Source organism: Rhinolophus ferrumequinum, chromosome 17, assembly GCF_004115265.2.
Source record: "Rhinolophus ferrumequinum isolate MPI-CBG mRhiFer1 chromosome 17, mRhiFer1_v1.p, whole genome shotgun sequence".
NCBI classification, from domain to species: domain Eukaryota; kingdom Metazoa; phylum Chordata; class Mammalia; order Chiroptera; family Rhinolophidae; genus Rhinolophus; species Rhinolophus ferrumequinum.
In genome coordinates this window covers 33894891-33917908 of record NC_046300.1, presented here as the reverse complement: position 1 = coordinate 33917908, position 23018 = coordinate 33894891, and the positions used below count along the sequence as shown (strand labels likewise).

General features: G+C 35.5%; 1 protein-coding gene across 3 annotated transcripts in view; it reads left to right on the top strand.

The window, feature by feature from the left end:
* The window catches only part of TOPBP1 (DNA topoisomerase II binding protein 1), a 49592-nt gene extending 27454 nt beyond the window's left edge, over nucleotides 1-22138 (top strand). For 2 of the 3 annotated variants that reach the window (XM_033132406.1, XM_033132407.1), the window contains exons 15-28: nucleotides 1001-1174; nucleotides 1267-1376; nucleotides 4916-5039; nucleotides 5639-5782; nucleotides 5901-6003; nucleotides 7255-7447; nucleotides 8962-9182; nucleotides 10013-10179; nucleotides 10423-10534; nucleotides 13265-13428; nucleotides 14464-14601; nucleotides 15893-15982; nucleotides 16172-16333; nucleotides 21419-22138. In XM_033132406.1, the coding sequence (XP_032988297.1) occupies nucleotides 1001-1174; nucleotides 1267-1376; nucleotides 4916-5039; nucleotides 5639-5782; nucleotides 5901-6003; nucleotides 7255-7447; nucleotides 8962-9182; nucleotides 10013-10179; nucleotides 10423-10534; nucleotides 13265-13428; nucleotides 14464-14601; nucleotides 15893-15982; nucleotides 16172-16333; nucleotides 21419-21562 (2046 nt within the window). In that variant the 3' untranslated portion in view covers nucleotides 21563-22138. Of the gene's footprint in view, nucleotides 1-1000; nucleotides 1175-1266; nucleotides 1377-4915; nucleotides 5040-5638; nucleotides 5783-5900; nucleotides 6004-7254; nucleotides 7448-8961; nucleotides 9183-10012; nucleotides 10180-10422; nucleotides 10535-13264; nucleotides 13429-13841; nucleotides 14151-14463; nucleotides 14602-15892; nucleotides 15983-16171; nucleotides 16334-21418 lie in introns of those variants that run through there. The other variant, XM_033132408.1, reaches the window with a different exon arrangement.
* Nucleotides 22139-23018: the final 880 nt, after the last annotated feature.

The following is a 23018-nucleotide window of genomic DNA, read 5'->3' as shown; positions in this document are numbered from 1 at the left end:
TGTATATATATACATATGTATGTATTTATACTCATAAATTCATAAAACAATTCACACAAATGAATATTTAAAAATACTGATATAACAGTGGAAAACTGGGCAAAGAGTAGGAAGAGAGAGCTATCACAAAAAGTTAAATAGAAACGGTACACATGCATAAAGATGTTTAATCTCATTCTGTATAAGAGGGTAGAAAATTAAAGCATACAGATATGTTTATTTAACCTGTCAGATGGGCAAGAGAAAAATTTGATTACCCACTGTGCTGTCAAGCATATTGGGAAACATTTGAATGCTTTACTCAGGAGAATGTCAGTGTTTTTTTGCTTAAATGGTTCCCTTTACTCTTGCATGGTTTTTTGCTTAAAATACATTTTGCTTAAATGGTTCCCTTTACTCTTGCATGTGCAAAATGGTATGTGTACAAAGTTATTCGTTGCATCATTATACTGGCAAAAGATTGTTAATTTAAATATTCAGTTGAACGCTGGTTAAATACATTCTGCTATACACATAGGATACTAGGCAAGATGAACAAGCCCCTGGACCTGTGGGTAGCTTGGGAACAGGAACATATTTTGTACTTTTGAAGATTATTCACAATTCTTGGCTCTTTCTGATTTCTTAACCTTATATAGTTCCTGTTTTATTTGTTTCTGTGTTTTGTCTGCTTGTTTCATTTTTGGTTGTCTTTTAATTACAACTTAAACTCTAAGATTGAGGCAAATGTGGTAAGCACTGCTGAAAATGTAAGCTTGTCAGTCTCTTAATGTGCTGGACGGTATTTTTTTTTTTTTTTGTAGTATATAGACACAGATGCCATTGTTGTTTAGAGAAAAACAAGAAGTTAAAGCTGTAATCCAATTAATTGTGAGGGTTATCCCCCCTTCTCTCTTTCCCTCTCCTTTTTCTCTTTCCTTCTCTCTTTTTCTCCACTATTCTTCTTTTTCCTTCCTACCTCTCATTCTGTCTCTTTCACTCTCCCCCTCCATCCGCATAGGATGCACTGGCAGCCTTGGAAACTCCAGGAGGTCTCGGCCAAAAGAAAAGGAAACTGAGTACACCACTCTCGGAAGTCATCGTCAGAAATTTGAAACTCGCTTTGGCCAATAGCTCTCGCGATGCCGTTGCTCTTTCTGCCAGCCCTCAACTGAAGGATGCCCAGTCAGAGAAGGTAGAATTAGATCACTTATTAAAAGGAAGTTTTAGATGACTAACATTTCAAACAATCATAGTTGATCTGTTTCTTTTCTTTTCCACGGACAGGAAGAAGCTCCAAAGCCACTTCACAAGGTAGTGGTATGTGTTAGTAAAAAACTCAGTAAGAAGCAGAGTGAACTAAATGGGATTGCAGCCTCTCTAGGAGCAGATTACAGGTAGTTGGCACATCTTTCTATTTGGTGGTGATATGGCCTAAGTTTATAGGAAAACCTGAAGTTGTGAGCATTTACAAAGAAACATTTATTTTGCCTTAGTGTGTCGTATTATCTACAATATCTCTCCAATTTTTAATTTACCACATCCTGTTACAATACCCTCTCCCATATTAGTTCACTTTTATATGTATATTCTTAGGGTATGTTCAACAAATATTTGACAACCTATTTTGTGCTGGTCAGTATTCTAGAAACCTGGACATCTAGGTCTGAGATTAAGTATACTTTTATCTTAGTGATTTTCAGATTAGAGCCCTTCTGTGAGTAGGACTAAGTACTCTAGCAATACTCCTGAGTTAAAATGGTCTCTGGAGCATGTTTTATAATAATTTCTATCATTTTTACTACTTTGGAGACATAGATTAGCACATCTGCCCTCAATCTGACAGCCAAGCTAGACAGAGGTCTCAAGCACACAGGGCATCAGTGTCAGGGAATGCGAGACCCTTGCCTATTCCAGCCCATCCTGAGTTGGCTGTACTCCTCCACTGTCTGCCATGCGGGCTTTCTTGATCACATGTATTCAGCCATTCGTGGATAGCATAATGATTGGTCTTACAAGTAACAAGCAGTTTGAGGAATATGATTAGTTTCAGCTTTTCCTTTGGTGAGTCTTATTTCAATTAGCTTTCTATATGGTAATGAAAATAGATAAGGAGAATATAAAATGTACCTGTCATAGTTATAAGCATCTTAGTTGTTTAATGATCTATTGTAGGGTAGTGAAGCTTTCTTATTATAACTATTATTTGTATTATCTACTATGTATTATATACTATCTCTTACAGTTACCTATTATATTTATATTATCTGTTACCAGTTGCTGAGAACTTAGTATGAGCCAACCATTATCTCATTTCTTTCTCACAATAGCACTATGAATGCATCCTTCGATATTCCTGTTTGTGGACATCATATAAGACTTAAAAGCAGTATATAGGATTTGTGTTTATATAAGATTTAAATCCTCTTAGTATGAAAAAAGAATACACTGCTAAAATTCCTAAATAGGTTTTAATTGGTCAATTACATTGAAGTTTGCATTAAATCTATTCCTGAAATGGATTGCTCAGACTTGGTGATGGATGAGAGGGAATAGAGGTGACAATAGTTATGTATTCATAGGATAATTATTTCTGAATTGCAGATGTCCCAGATATTCCTTTCCATAAGCTAGGACCAGAAGAACATCCCGAAGAGTCCACTGATACTGTCTCCCGCCCTTCCGACAGTTAAACATCTAGACCAAATCTTCTCAACACACTAGATGCAGCATCCCCTTTTGATTACACATATTTTTTATAATTAAAAAAAAAAGTCAGTGTAAGGCACATAACGAATAATAGTATGTATATGGTTAGTGTGTAAATGGTTGTGCCTTATACCCTTAGAAGAAAAGGGAGTATTCGTATGGTGGCATGCACGTGTCAAATCACCTCAAGTGCTAACAGCCATGAGGCTGAAACAGATATGGAGACTCATACCATGAGCAACATTAATTCTCATAATAGGACTTTATCAAGAGTTGTTCACGATTAGGCAAAGTTCCCAGTTAAGGAAAGTACTACATACAGTCTTCCATCAATTACTCAGTAGTTGCATGTCTGGTATATTAGTGTATATCAAAACTGCAAAAAAATAACTTGTGTTTATATGTAAAACAGGTTCTAGACTCATTAAATTACAGTTGACCCTTGAATAGTGTAGGGGTTAGGAGCACCAACACCCCCTCCTGCAGGCAGAAAAGTCCCCATATAACTTCGGCTCCCCCAAAACTTTACTAGTAGCCTACTGTTGACTGAAAGTATTCTTAGAGTAAACTAGAGGAAATAAAATGTTATTAAGAAAATCATAAGAGAAACTACATTTACAGCAGTGTATGTAATAAAAAAATTCCACGTATAAGTTGTTCAAGGGTCAACTGAATGAACAATTTTTTTTTACTTATGTGCATTTCTGTCGGAACATTAGAAGATTATGTAGGATATGGGATAACTATGCATGGCTATTCCCCAACATTTCAGGCATCTGTAGACTTTACTAACTGCTAGTAACCAGCCCCCCAACATACAAACACATTATTGTAACAACGAAAATCACCCCCACAAATTTCCAAAATAGCTCCTGAAGTAAAGTAACAATTTTGCTGAAAGCACTGAGCTAGACCAGGGATTGGGCAGGCCAGCCATCTGATTTTGTAAATAAAGTTTTATTGGAACACAGCCATGCCTATTTCTATATTATCTGTGGCTGTTTTCATACAAGGCAAGAGTTGATTAGTTGTGAAAGATTATTTGCCCTACAAAGCCTAAAATACTTATCATCTGGCCTTTCAAGAAAAAAAAATTGCTAACCCTGATCTAAACCATCTATAGTCGTTGACAGTCTGTCCTTGAAGGACCTCTGAGGACTAAAACTCATAGTTTATCCATATTATTATAGTGTATAGTAAACCAAGATGATTCAGGCAAAAATACTCCTCTATATTTCTGAATTATCTTAATTTAAGTGTGTATGGTTTTACCTTACAGCAGAAATACAAAGAATATTGGAAAGACTAACAACTAAATTAGGCGAGGTGTTTTTTACTATTATTTTTAAGGATATATGGGCTATAGGGAATAGAGATGTTTGTAATATAATTTAGGAAGAAACATTCCTTCTTACATTGTTCAACATGGCTATTTAAAAAGTTCAGATATTTCTTATTTAGGAAATGAAAAGTATATTAAGTATCCATAAAGAGAACTTACTTATTTTGGTGATTATATTTAGAAATATCAGTTTTACCTTCTCTTTGGGTTTTACTTGATATTTTGAAGGATGGTGTATTTTACATTTTTTAGATTATTTTCCTAGGTCAGGAGAATATTATGTAGAAAGAATCAGCAGATCATAGCATAACATAATTAAGAGTACAGGTTTTGAAGTGGAACCTGGCTGAGCCAATTATTCACTGAATACCCTTGAACATGTTATATAATCATGTCCTTCAGTTTTCTTATCTGTAAAATGAACATAATACCAGTGTTGTATGATTGTTCTGAGGAATGGATAAGATAATGTGTAAAGCACATAGTCTATTATGTGATGTAGAGCAAATACAATGAATAGTGACTGCCAACACCTGGAGGACAGAGTGCATGCTTTATTATTTAATTGATTTGAAAATACTTTATTACTATGAAGTTATATTCATTATAAGAGAAAAAGTTGAAAGACTTCAGTAAAGTATAAAGCAGAAAGTAACATTTTAAAGACTATCCTTCCATATATCTCTCTGCCTATATATATACCCAGAAATATATGTATTAAAATTCGGCCAAAAAAAGGGAGACTGTCCTTTAATATTCTTGCTAACTGTAGTTCTTAAGGTTTTGTGATGGTCAGAATATTCTACTCATAGATAGTAATGATCATCTGAAACTAATGTAGATATTTCTCGTAGTTATTTGGCTTTGTGTATTTGGTTGTTTCAGGTGGAGTTTTGATGAAACAGTGACTCATTTCATCTATCAAGGACGACAGAATGACACTAATCGAGAGTATAAATCTGTAAAAGAAAGAGGAATTCACATTGTTTCAGAGCACTGGCTTTTAGAAGTAAGCAATATTTTTTTCCTCCCCTCTCTGTTAAATGAAAATGTATACAAACATTATTTCTAGGCATAAACCAATTTCACTGTACATAAACAAATTGGATAACCTTAGTTAACTGCATACCTCATTTCTTTGGCATTAAAAACTTAAGATCTTTATTCCTTAAATATTTAACAAGTCTTTAATGGGTACTCTCTCTGAGTCTGATTCTGTTCACTAATTAAAAATGATGTGAAAGAAAATTTTATAAATTGAGAATTAATTTAGCAAAACAATACAGTTTAGAACTGTTCTTTTCCTTTTATTTTCTTTCCCCTTCCCCTTCCATTCCTGGTATTCCCTGGAGTGTGGCTGATACCTTGGCAAAGTATAGAAATAGAATTAGATTTTATATTTGAATGGACATGACATTAAAAAGTGAGGACAGTTTAATCGTCCTTTTTACAATAGAATTTTTCAGTGTCAGCTACTTTTTAAAACTTTAATTTTGTGAATTTTTATCATTTTAGAATGTAATGTAATGGTTATCCTTATCCAACTTAACATCATTTATTCACTAAGATTTTTTCAGTCCTGTTTTAAAGCACACCATTGTATTGCAGTGTGCCCAAGAGTACAAACATCTTCCTGAATCTCTTTATCCACATACTTATAATCCCAAAATGAGCTTGGATATCAGTGCAGTACAAGATGGCAGACTCTGTAATAGTCGACTGCTCTCAGCTGATGCAACAAAGGATGATAAGGTAGATAATATGGATGATACATTTACCCCTTCCTTGAGCTGAATGTATAATCATAAATTGCTGCGAAACCTTATACGATGGCTTGGTTTGAGAAATTATAATTTTTCTCCTTCAATAGCCAGATCATTTGCCGATAGAAGAAAATGATATAGATAATATGACCACCGGTAATACAGAATTAGCAACATCAAATGCAAATGGAAGGAAGGACTCTAAAGGAGGTAAAATATTTTAAATTATAAAAGAAATTATAACTATATCTTTTTTCATGCAGGACAATTTCTTTGCATCAAATGGAAAAATTAAGTTATTTTCTGTGATGCTAAATACAAGTAAAGCATATATTTTCGGATTGAGTTGAGGTCCCATGCCAGTCATTAAGTAATGATTTGTAAAGCTTTAAGTGATTTAAGTGTAAAATTTGTAGAACTAGGTATTTTACAGAGTTAGTGTGATACAGCCCTGTTTTATTAAAGATAGGTGAAGTTAGTGATTTCAAAAATTTTTTGGTTCAGTTTTCAGTAATATTCAAAAAGTTAGATGTACAATATATTTTAACATATTCACGTGGTTTTAGAGGTACAGAAGGAAGTGTGGAGAGTTTCTCCTATCCTTTCAATGTTGTTTTTTTCTAGAGCTGTTTTATGCATACACAATCAGAAATATATATATTCTCTCCTTCCCCACATTTTAAAAAATATATAAATGGTGGACCACTATATATGCTATTTTATACTTTGATATTTTTAACAGTTCAAGTTGTAGAATGTTTCATATTGGTGCATAAGGAGCGTCTTCAGTCTTTTTCTCTCTCTCTTTTTTTTTTTGGCAACTATTTAATACTCATATGAATGGTCCACTGTATTTATCCAGTCCCTTATTGATGGGCATCTAGGTTATTTCTAATTTCTTGCTATTATAAAGAGTGCTGCAGTGAATAACCTCTCTCTCTAGGTGTGCTTTTTTTAATGGATTAATATTTTCTGTTTTCCTTACTCATCCTACCCTATGAAAGCTTTCCCTATAACATACCTGTTTAGTTAGTCCCACTTTGTACGTCCCAAAAATATTTAGTGCCTATTTCAGTGTTTAGTGTATAAGCAGCCCAAAGATAAATATATTGTAGTCTGTGTTTTCAAGGACTATAGAAGAAAATCACATACATAAATGCACCTCAGAGTATAGTACGTAACACGAGAGAGGGTCAGAAGCAGGCAGGGAGTTCTACAAGAGAGATTGTTACTGCAAGTCTTAGCAAAGTGTCTTCAAAGGGCTTCCTGATTATTTCATATACAATCCTCATGGTAAGGGTGGCCTTTATGTTCTACAACAGTCATACTCTTAGTACGTTATAACCTATATATACTCAATAAATGTCAAGTTAATGTGTGTTAGACAAAATAGTTAATGTGAATGAGAGGTGATAAAAAAGAGAAGTGTACCTTGATTGGTATATTTGTGTTTGTTTCAAGTTCTGACACAGACCTTGGAGATGAGAGAGAATTTCCAAAAGCAGCTGCAGGAGATAATGTCTGCAACATCAATAGTGAAACCGCAAGGGCAGAGGACCTCCCTTTCAAGAAGTGGTTGTAACAGTGCTTCTTCAACACCTGACAGCACTCGTTCTGCCCGCAGTGGGAGAAGTAGAGTCCTAGAGGCACTGAGGTACAAACCTGTCACTCATCGTGGTGGCAGAAAGGAGTAACTAGATGACTTGGAAAGGTAGCTCCTTCTATAGGTACCTGATGACTCAGTTCTATGAGAGTTACGCCTAATTTTGCCTTTTTTTTTTTTCAATTTTTTTTGTTGGGGAACAGTGTGTTTCTCCAGCGCCCATCAGCTCCAAGTCAAGTCGTTGTCCTTCAATCTAGGTGTGGAGGGTGCAGCTCAGCTCCAAGTCCAGTTGCCATTTTCAGTCTTAGTTGCAGGGGGCGCAGCCCACCATCCCATGCCGCAATTAAACCGACAACCTTGTTCAGAACTTGCTCTCTAACCAACTGAGCCATCCAGCCACCCCTCCACCAGCTCACCAGCAGCTCGTTGTCTTCTAGTTGTGGAGGGTGGGAATCGAATTCCCACTGGCCCATGTGGGAATCGAACCAGCAATCCTGTTGCTAAGAGCTCGCACTCTAACCAACTGAGCCATCCGCTGACTCTACCCTTTTTTTAAATTAGTAAAGTACAAGTTTAGAATATCAAACAGTAAAAGATTTATACTACTGGACCTAATTACTTAGCCCAAACTATATATGTTACATTCAAATATTTCCTTTCTTTTCCGTCTTCCCTCCCTGGTTCCAAGCAGTTTTAGAATTCTTAATTGGGGGCAGGAAACAGACATGGAGGTTTTTTCCATACCAACCAGTGAGATGTGATTTAAACAGTTATTTCTTACTGGAACTACATGCATTTTATATTGTCTACAAATTTATCTTTCAGGAAAGGTGAGTACAGATCTTAGTGTGATGTGATTTAAGTTTGGTAACATTACTTCATTTTTTTCCTGATAGAAAAATCTCTAATATGATAAGCATCATGGACTTACATCTTGAATTGATTAATTGAGCTATGGATTTATCTTATGCTAACTGTATATTTAATGAGGCTAATTCTATCCGAGTACTGAGTAAAAGTGGCTTTTGTTAATATACCTCAGGTCATGTTTTATCATAATGGAGAGCCTAAATCTTGTGCCAAGTCTGAGTAAATACTCTAAGAATAAAAGACTGTCTTCCTTGTTTTTGAGGCAAATGAACTCTTAGGTGGTATCATCAGTTTGGGTAAATTACTTTTACTAACATTATATACATACACACACTGAAAGACTCAGTATATACATTGAAAGAAAATAACTGGAATTCTATTTACTCTCCAGTGGAATTGTTACAATTATACCACAAAACATGCTTTACAGGGCGGCCAGTCAGCCCAGTTGGTTAGAGAACGGTGCTCTTAACAAGATTGCCAGTTCGATTCCCACATGGGCCACTGTGAGCTGTATCCTCCACATCTAGATTGAAACAACTACTTGACTTGGAGCAGATGAGTCCTGGAAAAACACACTTAAAGTTTTAAAAAAGAAACAAAAACATGCTTTACGAATATACAGTCTAATTTAAGGAATGTATGAATTTTGTTATGGCTATCTGTTTATTAAAATTGTCCCTTTTATTCCTTAGGCAATCTCGTCAAACAGTACCTGATATCAACACAGAGCCCTCCCAAAATGAACAGATCATTTGGGATGACCCTACAGCCAGAGAGGAGAGAGCAAGGCTTGCCAGCAATTTGCAGTGGCCTAGTTGTCCCACACAATACTCTGAACTTCAGGTTGACTATAAAAAATTGGAGGATTCTCCTTTCCAGGAGCCTTTACATGATGCAGAAATTGCTGAACAGGGTAATGAGAAAGAAATCTGTTTACTTGTTTATATGAAGTACATGTTGACCTCTTTAAAATAACAGCTAAGCACACTGTGGTTCTCTGAATTACACATGCAAACAAAAAACTTACTAGATATTTCTGATTTGGGTTTAAACTGAAGACTCAGAAAAATAATTGTAAGTTGAGGTAATGTATCATCAGTAAATTGAAAAATATATTTTGATTTTTAAATTTGGAAATTTAGGATCATGCCTTTTTTTCCAGACATGATATTCACCATTATTATTTCTTTCATTCTAGTCCTTTTTGTCCTTTTTTTTTTTTCACAATCATCATATTTTTATTTAAATCTTCTAAATTCTACCTAGCACACACCTACATACTTGTTCTTTGGATTTGTATGCATTCCTTTCTCAAGTCCCCTATTTTTTTCTTCCTTGGGCTTTACCCTAAAAACAAAATGTTTAATATCTCTCATTTTTGGTCATCTGTCGTCTCCCCCTTCACATCACATGATTATTTCTTTGCACTATCTCTGTCTGTTATTTTCTCCAAGTGGCATATTGCTTTTCATTTTACAAATTTTGATACATTTTACTGATGAGCTTTGGTTATTTCAAGAAAGGGTGGGAGAAGACCACAGATAACACCAATTGCCCTTTTAATGTTAATTAATTGCATTTATGTATAAGCTCTAGAAATTGGCTATTTCTTTTGCATGTAGTTTTTACATTTTAGAATTTGCATTTAATTTCATCTTGGTTAAGACAGATGAGCATATTGCCCAGAATTTGTTCTTAGTCATGTTTGGATACTATCACACTGCAGCATTTTATTGCCCTCAGCTGTCTGTGATGCTGGGACCGCGCATGTGACTGAAGCCCCAAAACACCCGATCTCTGAAGAACTGGAAACTCCAATAAAAGACAGCCACCTGATCCCTACGCCGCAGGCCCCCAGTATTGCCTTCCCCTTAGCTAACCCACCTGTGGCTCCACACCCTAGAGAAAAGGTTTGTTTATCTTTAGTGGGGTGTAATGGTTTTGGGATATTCCTGTTGTGCTGCATCCAGAATTTGTTGATGTCAATATCAGGGGTTCATCAAATGTAGAAAACTGCATTTCTTTGCATTGTATTATTTCCATATTTGATAACTCAGAAGATTAAATAAGTAAAATGTTACTGTAAAAGAACTATATACCTAATAACTTTCCTTAATGTTAATTTTTTCTAAAATAAAATTCTTCCATTCCAGATTATAACAATAGAGGAGACTCATGAAGACTTAAAAAAACAATACATATTTCAGTTGTCGTCTCTGAATCCTCAAGAACGTATTGATTATTATCATCTGATTGAAAAACTAGGTACAAGTATTTTATTTTACTTTAGTCAAAAATGTCCCATATAGTAACCTTATTTGGAAGTCAAATGTAGTTGATATCATTTGTAAGGCATAGAAATTGAAACAAAAAAGATGGGTAACTTGTCTAAGACTATACAATGAGTCAGCATAAGAATTTTTAAAGTTCTAATCTAAATCTAAAGTCACTGGGTCATAGGATTGAAAGATTTAAATTGAAACCAACCATTAAAGTTAAAGAATCTTTTGTACTTGGCTTTGAACATTTGTTCATTGATGAAACCTTGGACCAAATCAATGAAATTGTAGACTTACAGTATAAGTAAAACCACATTTTAATGAAGTTGAAGGTTTGGTAATATCCAGAGAGGAGCTCCTCCTCATGTAACATTGTTGTTATTCCACTAGTTGTGGAGTTTTCAATCAGACTTCATTCTAGAAGCAGCATACTAGAAAGGGCACCTGGTGCTGTATAGCACCACTCTCCAGTAGAAATAGAACATGAGCCACACGTGTAATTTTAAACATTCTAGTAGCCACATTATGAAAAGTAAAAAGAAACAGGTGATACTAACTTTAAACATATTTTATTCAGCCTAGTACTGTGTTTCCCTGAAAATAAGACCAGGACAATCAGCTCTAATGTGACTTTTGGAGCAAAAATTAATATAAGACTCGCTCTTATTTTCCCGTAAGACTGGGATGATATAATTATCATATAACCTAGTCTTATTTTACTTTACATATATATAATATATAAGACCCGGTCTTATATTAATTTTTGCTCCAAAAAACGCTTTAGAGCTGATTGTCTGGCTAGGTCTTATTTTCCGGGAAACACGGTAGTGTATGCAAAATATTATATTCAACATGTAATCAATATAAAACATCAGTGAGATGTTTTGCCTTTTCTTCGTATTATGTATTTGAAATCTGGGGTATATTTGTCACTTACTGCACCTTTCAAATTTGGAATAGCTGTACTCGGGTGTTTGAGAGCCACATGTGGCTAGTGGCTATATTGGACAAAGCAGCTTTATAGGGTTAGGAAAATTATAGCAAGAGAACTTAATCTGACAGCTTGACATAGAGAAAACATTAAGAAATAATGGCTGATTTTAATAGTGGCACTAGGTCATCAAGAGAAGATTAAATGTTATTTACTGCTGTCCATTTAAGGATATGGAGAACCATGAATATGTTTTGTTTTTTTTAAGATTTCTGTCACATACAGTTGTACACTTGAGAAGCTGTGTTTCTTGGAAACTTTATTCAGGTAGAACATTTTGTTTCCCAGTTGCCTAATAAATTAGATGGAATTATAAGTCAGAATTCCTACTCTTTACCCAGAGCTCACCAAAATGGAACACTCAAGTGTCTCCTTAGATGGTTCCATCTCTGCAAACTCTGGGCAACAGTAGTAGCAATTAGCAGAGAATTGTCTGAAAAAGGACAGAGAACAGGGGCACTTACGTATAGACTGTGCTGGAATTGGGAGTCTGTGACTAGAGGGTTTTTGATTATAGAACGCAAAAAGGCCCTTCACTTTGTAAATGAACTGATAGACGTAAATCAGCCTATTATGTTATCTGGGTCACAGAATAAATTTATTATATAGAATTAGATGTTGCTATTACATTAATATGGAATTTTTACTTTGTTCTTTTGTCACCTCTGTGATCCTGGCTGACTTACTCTGTGTCCTCGTGTAAATTGCAGATAATAGTAATTTACCTTCATGAAGTTGTGAGGATTAGTTAATCTTGAGCACTTTCACCAGTCCCTCGCTTTATATAATACGTGCTGCTATTATTATTAGCGTCATCTCTAAAGCAGGAATTCAAATGTCCTGTTAAAGGCTTAGAAAGTCCTTGATACAACTCTGCTTCACATCAGCTTATATTTATGTACACCTTCTTTTTTCCTCAAAGTCAGACTTCATACATTTAAATCCGAGAAGAGGTTTCAGCTCCCACCCGCTGCTTTGTCTCTGTTTACTTAGTATGTGTGTTTTCTTCCCAGGCTTCTCTGTTGGTCGGCTGACCTTATTTCCACCCACAGAAACTTTTCTTCTACTTTTAGTCTGTGGATGCCCCTTTTTTACTTCAATCTCTCTGGTTACCCATACTCAGTACTTGAAAATTGCTAAGGTAGTTGAGAGAGACCTAAGAAAAATGACAACCAAGTGCAGTATGTGGCCCTTATTTGTATGGGTTTTTAAAATATCTTAATTGTAACAAGCCAAATGCAGACAAACAGGAAAATTTGAAAAAGGATTTAGTATTGATACAGCAAAGAATTTTTGTTAATTATTTTAGATCTGATAATGGCATTGTGGCTGAATAAGAAAATTTCCATGTATCTCGGAGATGCATACTAAATACCTAGGGGTAAAGTAACATGATGTCTGGAATTTAGTGAAGTAAAAAGAGGGGGAGAGATCAAAATAAGGATGGCAAAATTTTGATAATTTTAGAATGTAGTTGTCCAGATAATTTTAGAACTTAGTTGTCCAGTATATGGGGGTTTATTTTATTTTATCGACTTTCGTATTTTAAATTTTCATAATAAATACTGTTTAATAAAAAAATATGTGTAAAGTAAAATCTTGTCATCAAGGTTTTTTGGTTTATCTGGTGCATTTTATAAATAATTTCTGTGCAAAGTTAAGATACATTTTTCCTAGGAAAAAGTTAAGAATCGATAAAGCACTCCCAATTTTTCTCTACTTCAGGTGGGTTAGTGATAGAGAAGCAGTGCTTTGATCCCAACTGTACACACATTGTTGTGGGACATCCCCTTCGAAATGAGAAGTATTTAGCCTCAGTGGCAGCTGGGAAGTGGGTGCTTCATCGCTCCTACCTCGAAGCCTGCAGGACTGCTGGGTGCTTCGTGCCGGTGTGTATTCAAATTAATAGAGAAGTTCATTTTTCTTTAAAAGTGAACATCGTAATGATTGATTCCAGCACATACACTGACCATTCATGTAACTGAAATAACTAAATATGACCAGTTAGATTATACTCATTGTATAAGGTCCACATTAACAAAACAAAAAAGTTTAGAGCTTATCGACCCAGATTCCTAGTTACATCAGTTTTACTTAATTTGAATGTGGGGATTTTTTTAATTGAAATAACATTATAAAACATTAAGATGATCTCACTGTAGGCTTTTATCTTTACTGTGAACCCATTAAATATTAAACTTACTATTTGAACTATTTTGGTTCTTAAGTGATCATCACAGTTGTATCTATCATGTAGATTTTGAAGTTTTCAATCAAGATCCCTTAGGAATCTCTTCCACAGACAGGTACCAAGCTGTTAAAACATAGCTCCTCTGAGACCATGTCCTCTGTGAAGTTCTTCTTACAGTGGGTAAAACCCAATAATTTAAATATTACCAATTGCTGTGGTTTAGCTAGCTATCTGTATTTTCTTAGAAATGGATGCAATTTTTTTTTTAAATTTCTAATTAAAAGCCAAATACACAGTGGAACCTCGGTTTTCAAACTTGTCCGTTGACAAACATTTTGGTTTACGAACACCGTAAATTTTATGGATCTATGGTATCATTAGATAGTAAAATTCATGCTAAATTTGCAGTTTTAGGGGTTGATTTTAAAGGTCTGGAACGGATTAATCCATTTTGCATTACTTTCTGTGGGGAAACCGTGCCTCGGTTTTCGAACGTTTCAGAACTCGAACGGTCTTCCGGAATGGATTACATTCGAAAACTAAGGTACCACTGTATTTGTTTCTCATTCGAAGCCAAATTAATCTGCATTTCCTCCATACTCATAAACTGATGCTTACCTAGTACTCCCTGTACTTATAACAAGTGAATGCATTGTTTTTAACTCTTATTCGATTGTGTATTCCTCAAGGACATACTGTAGGAACTCAAAAGTTTGTTGGACTAATTCTCTAGGAAGAAGACTATGAATGGGGAAGTAGTTCCATACTTGATGTTTTGACTGGAATCAATGTACAGCAGCGAAGACTCGCACTTGCAGCAATGAGATGGAGAAAAAAAATCCAGCAAAGACAAGAATCGGGCATTGTTGAGGTATTAACATGTAATTATGTAGGTAGTATAAATGGCATTCAATGTCATGACTATTCCAGATTTTTTTTTAAGAAACTTTGCTTGACAAAATAATGATTCTATTTGTCTTTTATTCCTTGATTAATACGCTTAATTTGGGCATTTTAAATTGAGCTTAATGTTAATTCCTAATTTTTCTAATTGTGATCAACAGTAATCTTAGATATATATATTAAAAATAATTCATATGAAAAATGTGACCCATATTGTATTTCTTCCAAAGAATCTTTTCAACATCTAGTTTCAGGGGTATTTAGTACTTAACTTGGGGTCCAGAGGAGTTTGTAGATTAAATTCAGGGAAGCTGTATACTTTAGATGGTGGGGAAAAAATACATCCTTATTTTTACTAAAATCTAATTAAAAGTTATTTCCTTTAATTATAAGTCTAGGCAGCAAATCACAACACTATTAATAGTAGCAAAAGAAGTCAGGTATTTTTCTTTGCATTATAATTGCAAGTATCCTGAAATACTGTTTATGTTCATCACTACTTAAAATTACAGTAGTTATTTGATTCACCACTAGTTTTGATTTAATGCATTAATATAGAAGCACACCTATTGTCACAATTTTTTAAATAATTTGATAATTTTTAGTAAAATTGTTTCCTTTGTAATCCTTTATGCTTTATTTTGAACATTTAAAATACATTATTCATATGGTATGAAAATTGCAAAATAAAGCTATTATTTTTTTTAATTATTTAGAGAACAGGTCCATAGTTTTCACCAGACTGAAAGGAGTCCATGGCTTGAAAAGATTAAGAACGCCTAAGTTAAATAATCTTTTTGTTGTATTCTCAGTTTTCTGCTGTCTCCAATCCTTGTTAACCTTGATTTTCTTTCTTTTAGAGTAATTCTGTATATTTCAAATATGCAAAAATTTTCAAGAGAAATACAATGGAGGAGTCATCTAACCTAAGAAATTGTGCTTTAGGCTCTACTCTTGACTAATTGTAAAAATGAAAATACTAGAAAAGACAAAAGTCAAGTTGCTTTGTTTAATGTTACCTAATCATTAAATCATTTTCCTTCATTCTTCAAGTATTTATTGATGGCATATTGTGTGTCAGACCCCATGGCTATATGTTTCACAGTATTCTGACCAGACACAGTTACCACTACGGCAAAAGTAAAGGTTAATAAGATTATTCATTGACATAAACTATGTCTACAGATAAAATATTATCTGTATTATTCTGTCATTTATTTTCTAAATAATTTCAACACTAACTATTTTTTCATTTGTAGGGTGCATTTAGTGGGTGGAAGGTTATATTACATGTTGATCATTCCCGAGAAGCAGGATTTAAACGCCTTCTTCAGTCAGGAGGAGCAAAGGTTTGTAGTGAAATCAGCTTACTCAGTGTTTTACATAATTATTTTCTAACCAAGATTGCTATGATCAGTTCTTGATTTTCTGTACCAAATGGTAATCCTTAAGTGAGATGGTAATCCTTAAGTACAGGTTGTACAGTTGAATTACTTTGGGACACTGATAGATTGTGGTGCTTCTTGTTTTTTCATTAGGTGCTACCTGGTCATTCTGTATCTTTATTTAAAGAAGCCACACATCTCTTTTCTGACTTTAATAAACTGAAACCAGATGATTCCGGACTTAATATAGCAGAAGCTGCTGCCCAGAATGTGTACTGTTTGAAAACAGAATACATTGCTGATTATCTTATGCAGGTTTGTAAGATTCTGTCCTTGACCTCATTACCAGAGATCTGCTTATATTCATAGAGAAGTAGCTGCACAGCAAAAACCCTCGGCTTGTTATTAATAGAATGTTAGTTTCCTGTTCTCTATTTAACCCTTTTTTATTGTTTTTTTATAATAATGAACACATATGTAAACATTTAGCTTGGAAGTTAATATGAGCTAGGTATAAAAATCTAGGTACTGCTAAAAGTGTTCTTTTAGGTGTTGGAATATAAAGAAAGCAGAAATTGATTCTAGGAATCCAGGAGAAACATTTACCCAAGGGTTCTTTAGTTTTTTTGACCTTTTGCATTGATACACAGTAAATACCTGTGTTAGACACTAAGGTAAGTCAAGCACTTGCTATATGGAGGGCTCACTACACTCATGTTCAGAATTGGCCCATGTTGTGTGATTTGATGGGCAAAGAAAAATCTTCCTGACACCAGAGTGCCTAAAATTCCATCAGCAATCAGCAAAGTATGACACATAAATGTCTTACTATAAAGGATTTCAACCAGAATGGCATAGAAATAAGGGAAGCCAGAATTCTGCCTGCCTTGTCATTTTTGCTGCTTATGTTTAGGAGTTGCTTAGGGTTTAATAAAAAGAACGCCTAAAACATAAACATGAAGCCTTTGGCATAAAGAAGTGGGGCATACTTAATTTCATGTCCTCCAAAAATTCCTGATCATTTCAGGTATACAGCTGCCATTTAAGACAAGATCCAGTAATTATTAATTGCATGTATTCTGCTGGACTTAGTGTTTGTACATGCATTCTCATTTCATTTTCTTTTCTTAATAAGAAAGTATATAAAACATGTACTGGTTAAAAATAGCAAAATGTCATCTAGGGCCCCAGAATAAGAAATACAAGATTTGGTGGCCAGTTGGCTCCGTTGGTTAGAGTGCAGTGCTAACACCCAGGTCGCCGGTTCGACTCCCACATGGGCCAGTGAGCTACACCCTCCACAACTACATTCAAACTTGACTTCACTTGGAGCTGATGAGTCCTGGAAAAACACATTGTTCCCCAATATTCCCCAATAAAAACTTTTAAAAAAGAAAGAAATAGAAGATTGCTAGTTCCATAGGCATTCCCTTTTGCTCCTCCCCATTTGCATCTCCTTCCTTCCCCCAAAAAGTAATCACTATCTGAATTTTGGTTGTGTCTCTGCCTTTCTCAGGGTTGTAATATGTGTCAGGTACTAGATGTCTGAAGGAATACGTTGCGGAAGTGAGCTGTTCTGTATTTTTAAGATCATCACTGCCTATCTCTAGCCCTTGGGTATAGTTCAAAATAGAACACTTTCATGAGGTGAAGCAGCAGGCTACGGAGGGAAGAGCAGCAATTTCATGGTCAAGATACACCAAACTGAGATAAAACTCTTGAGATAGATTCACCCCAGTGTGTTCTGACCTCAAGTTAAAAACTAGGTGTGGTGGCCACAAGGATCTTGGTGATGACAGCATTCAACATGGCTTTACTCACATTGCTCCTATCTGCATGGTTACCTACTTCTGTGCACAGCTGTCATACCAGGATCTCCATGCACTACCCTTTATCTCTCTTCTCTGTTGGATCTCCTGTTTCTGAATCCCATGTCATATCCTGATCTGTTCTCATTTTGATGGAGGTCATCTTTTAGTAGCTTCTTAAGAGAACAGTAGCTTCTTTGAGACGTTCTGTTTCTGAGAATTCTTTTTTCTATGCTCATACTTTACTGATGGTTTGGCTGTGCACCAAATTCTGTATTGGAAACTATTTTCTCTTAGACTTTTGATTGCTATGTCTCCTTGATCCTAGTATTGCTGTCGAATATTCCAAAACCATTCCTAATCATAATCCTTTATGTGTAACTGTAAACTAGTAGGAAGTTCCTTATCCCCAGTTTCCTGAAATTTCAAAATAATATGGTGGTCTATTTATATTATGCCAGACACCTGGTGGGCCCTTTCTCGTCTGGTAGCTTACATCTTTTAGTTGTGGGAAATCTTGAATTATTTCAATGATGATTTTTTTTCTTCTTCACTTGCTGTTCTCTCTGGTACACTTCTATTGAGATGTTGGATTTTCTTATTTCTCACCTATGTTTATACTATACTTTTTGAGAGGTTCTGTTTGATTTTCCACACCTATCAACTTCATTTTGCTGTCGTGTTTTTAATAATCACCTTTTTTTAGTTTTCTGAATATACATTTTATTATCTTAACATTCTTTTGTTTCAAGGATGCAGTACCATCTCTTAGTTCTCAGAGGATTTAGTGATACCTTTTTTTTTAAGCTATTCAGCATTTCACTTTTTTTTTTTTTTAATTGGGGGATCTTGGGGGACAGTGTGTTTCTCCAGGGCCCATCAGTCCAAGTAGCGGTCTTTCAGTCTAGTTATGGAGGGTGCAGCTCAGCTCCAAGTCCAGTCATTGTTTTCAATCTTTAGTTGCAGGGGGTGCAGCCCACCATCCCATGCGGGAATTGAACCGGCAACCTTGTTGAGACCTTGTGCTCTAACCAACTGAGCTATCCAGCCACCCCTCCAGCAGCTCATGGTCTTCAGTCTAGCTGTGGAGGGCGCAGCTCACTGGCCCATGTGGGAATCGAACCAGCAAGCCTATTGTTCAGAGCTCACACTCCAATCAGCTGAGCCATCCAGCTGCCTCATACCTTTTTTTTTTTTTTTTAAGTTTTCTTATCTCTGCATAGTTTCTGCTTCCCCTAAGTTGCCTCTTTGTTTGGATCTTCATCTTCCTTGTTAGAGGAATTTATCAGATATCTGGTAATTCTAGGCTTTCTGCTCATGATTAGAATTAGGTGATAAAAAGCTGATTGGAAGTATTGAGCACATAAATGGTTCAGTCTTGTCAGTTTGGGGCTGGGTGAAATCTGGATTGACCAGTTATTGGAGACCCTTTTCCTAGATTCATACCTTTTGTACTTCTCGAATTGTTTTACTTGCGTGAGAGAGGAGTCTTCTGATCGGCCTAAAGGATAAGTTGAGAACTTGCAAGATTTATTGTCTTAGCAATGTTCAAATATACCACACAGCATTATTAACTATACACTAAGGTGTACTTTATATCCCCAAGACTTACTTATTTTATAACTGGAAGTTTGTACCTCTTCACGACCCTCACCCATTTGGCTCCCCTCCCCCCCCAGCAACCACCAATTTGTTCTCTGTCCCTAGTGAGTTTTGACATTTGTTTTGGTCTTTTCTCTTTTTTTAGATTCCATATGTACATGAGATCATACAGTATTTGCCTTTCTCTGATTTATTTCACTTAGGACAATGCCTTCAAAATCCATCTATGTTGTTGTATTAGGATGATGCCCTAAAGATCTATCCATGTTGTAAATGGCAAGATTTCCTTCTTTTTTATGGCTAAATAATATTCCTGTGTGTATCACATTTTCTTTATCCATTCATCCATGGATGGACACCCAGGTTGTTTCCATATCTTGGCTGTTGGTAATAATGCTGCAGTGACTATTGGATGCAGATACCTTTTGAAGTTAATTAGTGTTTTTGTTTCTTTTGGATAAATACCCAGAAGTGAAATTGCTGGATCGTATGGTAGTTCTATTTTTAATTTTTTGAGGAAACTCCATACTGTTTTCCACAGTGGCTGTACCAGTTTACATCCCCACCAGCAGTGCACAAGGGTTCTCTCTTCTCCACATCCTTGCCAATACTTACTATTTCTTGTATTGTTGATGCTAGCTATTCTAATAGTTGTAACGTGATACCTCACTGTGGTTTTGATTTGCATTTCCCTGATGATTAGTGATGTTGAGGACTTTTTCATGTACTTGCTGGCCATCTGTATATTTCCTTTGGAAAATGTCTGTTCAGAACCTCTGCCCATTTTTTAATCAGTTTGGTTTTTCTGCTTTGAATTGTATGATTTCTGTATATGTTTTGGCTATTTAGATGCTTAGCAGATACGTGATTTGCAAATACTTTCTGCCATTCAGTACATTGCCTTTTCATTTTGTTGATTGTTTCCTTTGCTGTGCAGAAGCTTTCTAGTTTGATCTAGTCTCACTTGTTTATTTTTGCTTTTATTGTCTTTGCTTTTGGTGTCAAATCCAAAAAAATCATTGCCAAGACTGATGTTAAGAAACTTACACCTATGTTTTCTTCTAGGAGTCTTGTGGTTTCAGGTCTTAATTTTTGAGTCAGTTTTTGTATATGTTGTAAGATAGTCATCCAATTTTTGTTATTTTGCATATATCTGTCCACTTTTCCCAGCACCATTTATTGAACAGACTATCCTTTCCCCCATTGTATATGTGTGGGTTTATTTCTGGGTCTCTTCTATTCCAGTGATCTAGTTTGTCTTTTATGCCAGGACCATACTGTTTTGATTGCTATAACTTTGTAATAGAGTTTGAAGTAAAGACGTGTGATGCCTCCAGTTTTGTTGGGTGGTGGGGTCTTTCTCAAGATTGCTTTGGTTATCTGAGGTCTTATGTGTAAGTTTTATTATACTTATGGGGAGTGGGGGTCAGAGGCCCTTTTCTTTGATGTTGGAATCTGATTTTGAGAAAAACAAGGGTTTTGAAGTCAAATAGAGAAGTGTATGAGTTTTGGCTTTGCCACCTGGCTAGTTATGAAACACTGAGTATGTTATTTAACTTTTATTTTATCTGTAAAATAGAAATAAAAAATACTTCTCATGTGTTTATTGTAAAGGTCAAGTAAAACTTTTCAAAACTTACATTAAGCATGTCACATACTTTTATCCATGTTTTCCATATTTTGTATTTAATCCATATTTTACAGATAAAAACCATGATTAAGGTCTTAGCTAGCCCCACTTTGCCTAAACTATCAGCTCAATAACAGGTGAGATTGTCAAGCAGGGACTGTTCTCTAAATGTGACATGTGCTTAATAGCATACCTTGAAAGACAGATGTTTTCTTTGCAAGAACCTAGGAATGATTATACATTTTCCTTTTAAAATGTCTCTGGTCAGAAAGCAGAGTAATCTGTTACCCAGTCATTGAACAGTTTTAAATCTGGGGAAAAAATGAATAATGTTGGGTTTGTTTTTTTCCCCTTTCATAGGAAACCCCTCCTCGAGTAGAAAATTACTGTCTACCAGAAGCTGTTTCATTTCTTCAAAATAATAAGGAACCTGGGCCTGGATTATCACAAAAGAGGAAAGCTTCTACAGAGAACAATAAAATCAAACGATCTAGAGTACACTAATCCTATCTGCTCTTTAGTTACCAAACAGTAAATGTTTTTTTTTTAATTAAAAGCCTGAATGGATTTGTATAGTAATTTAGAAACAAGTACCTAAAGAATTTAGCATCAGAGTATAACGATGAACCTGTTTGAAGTTAGTTTTTAACACCTGAAATTTTAACCACTGAAATATAACTGTTTCTGAATGGATAGTTAACTCCTTAGCTAGCTTGTCATTAAACCACATTGAAATGTGTAAAGGGAGTTTTATTTATTTTCTTATAAATATCTGAGGCTGTAGCTTAGTGGAAGTTTTATTAGCAAGGTGATGGATTTTGCCTTGAAATGTCTGCTTTAATTCATAACAAGGAAGTTGTCAATTGGGATTTATTTGTGTTTTCCCTGATTTTTATCTTCTCACCATTTTACCTCTTTTTAACAGGAGCCTGAGCACAAGGTTTAATGAGAAACTGAGGCTTTAAACTTAAATATGGGTGTATATATGTATATGTATGTAGAAATCTCCATGATGTTTGCCAAGTTTGGGCACCAGATTTGGAAAATAAAGACAATAAAGAATAAAAGTAGTGACTCAAATTAGTTGTTAAAATAGATAAGTTTTTAAAAAGAAAAGTACCCTGGCATTCATTCTCTTGTTGAAGCAATAAAATATTCGTAAAACTTCGCTTAAAAAGCAAATCGCAGGGCTGGCCAGGTGGCTCAGGTGGTTGGAGCACCAAGCTCCTAACACCGAGGTCACAGGTTCGATTCCTACATGGGCCAGTAAGCTGTGCCCTCTACAACTAAGACTGTGAACAATGGCTCTCCCTGGAGCTGGGCTGCTATGAGCAGCCGGAGGTCGGCATGAGCTGCCATGTGCTGCCAGGAGCAGCCAGTGGCCAGTATGAATGGCTGGCAGCCAGCATGGGCCAGGGAGCTGTGTCCTACACAACTAGACTGAGAAACAATGGCTTGAACTAGAGTGGGTGGGGGGCGGGGAGGAGAGGCAGAAGAAGGGTTAAAAAAAAAAAGCAAATTGCTAGTTATGTTTGTCATGTATTTTTATTTAGAATACTATTCTATTGGATTAATAAAAACCTTTTATTAGAATCAGGACTGTAATTTTTATGTAACTGTTCAATTCCTAATGATTCTGTGAAAGGCAAACTCAGACAATAAAGGGTTGAAATTCTTAACTTAGACACAAAAAAACCTTGAAGTTTTTATCAGCTTTTCCTCTAAATGGAGTAGAGGTTGTCCCTGCCCCTCAAGAGAATTGGCCCCTCAAAGCTGAAAGCTTTGAGCTATCTCACAGCTTAGGACAACACATTCCTGCACAGCCAAAATAGGTAGCATTGTCACAGAAACTACTCCCGCCGCTCCCCCAAACAAACACCTCACAGGCCGGATTTTATCACAGCCATTTTATGTCAGCTTACGTCATTTCATAAGTCGTTTGCAGTAAGTTTACCCAGAT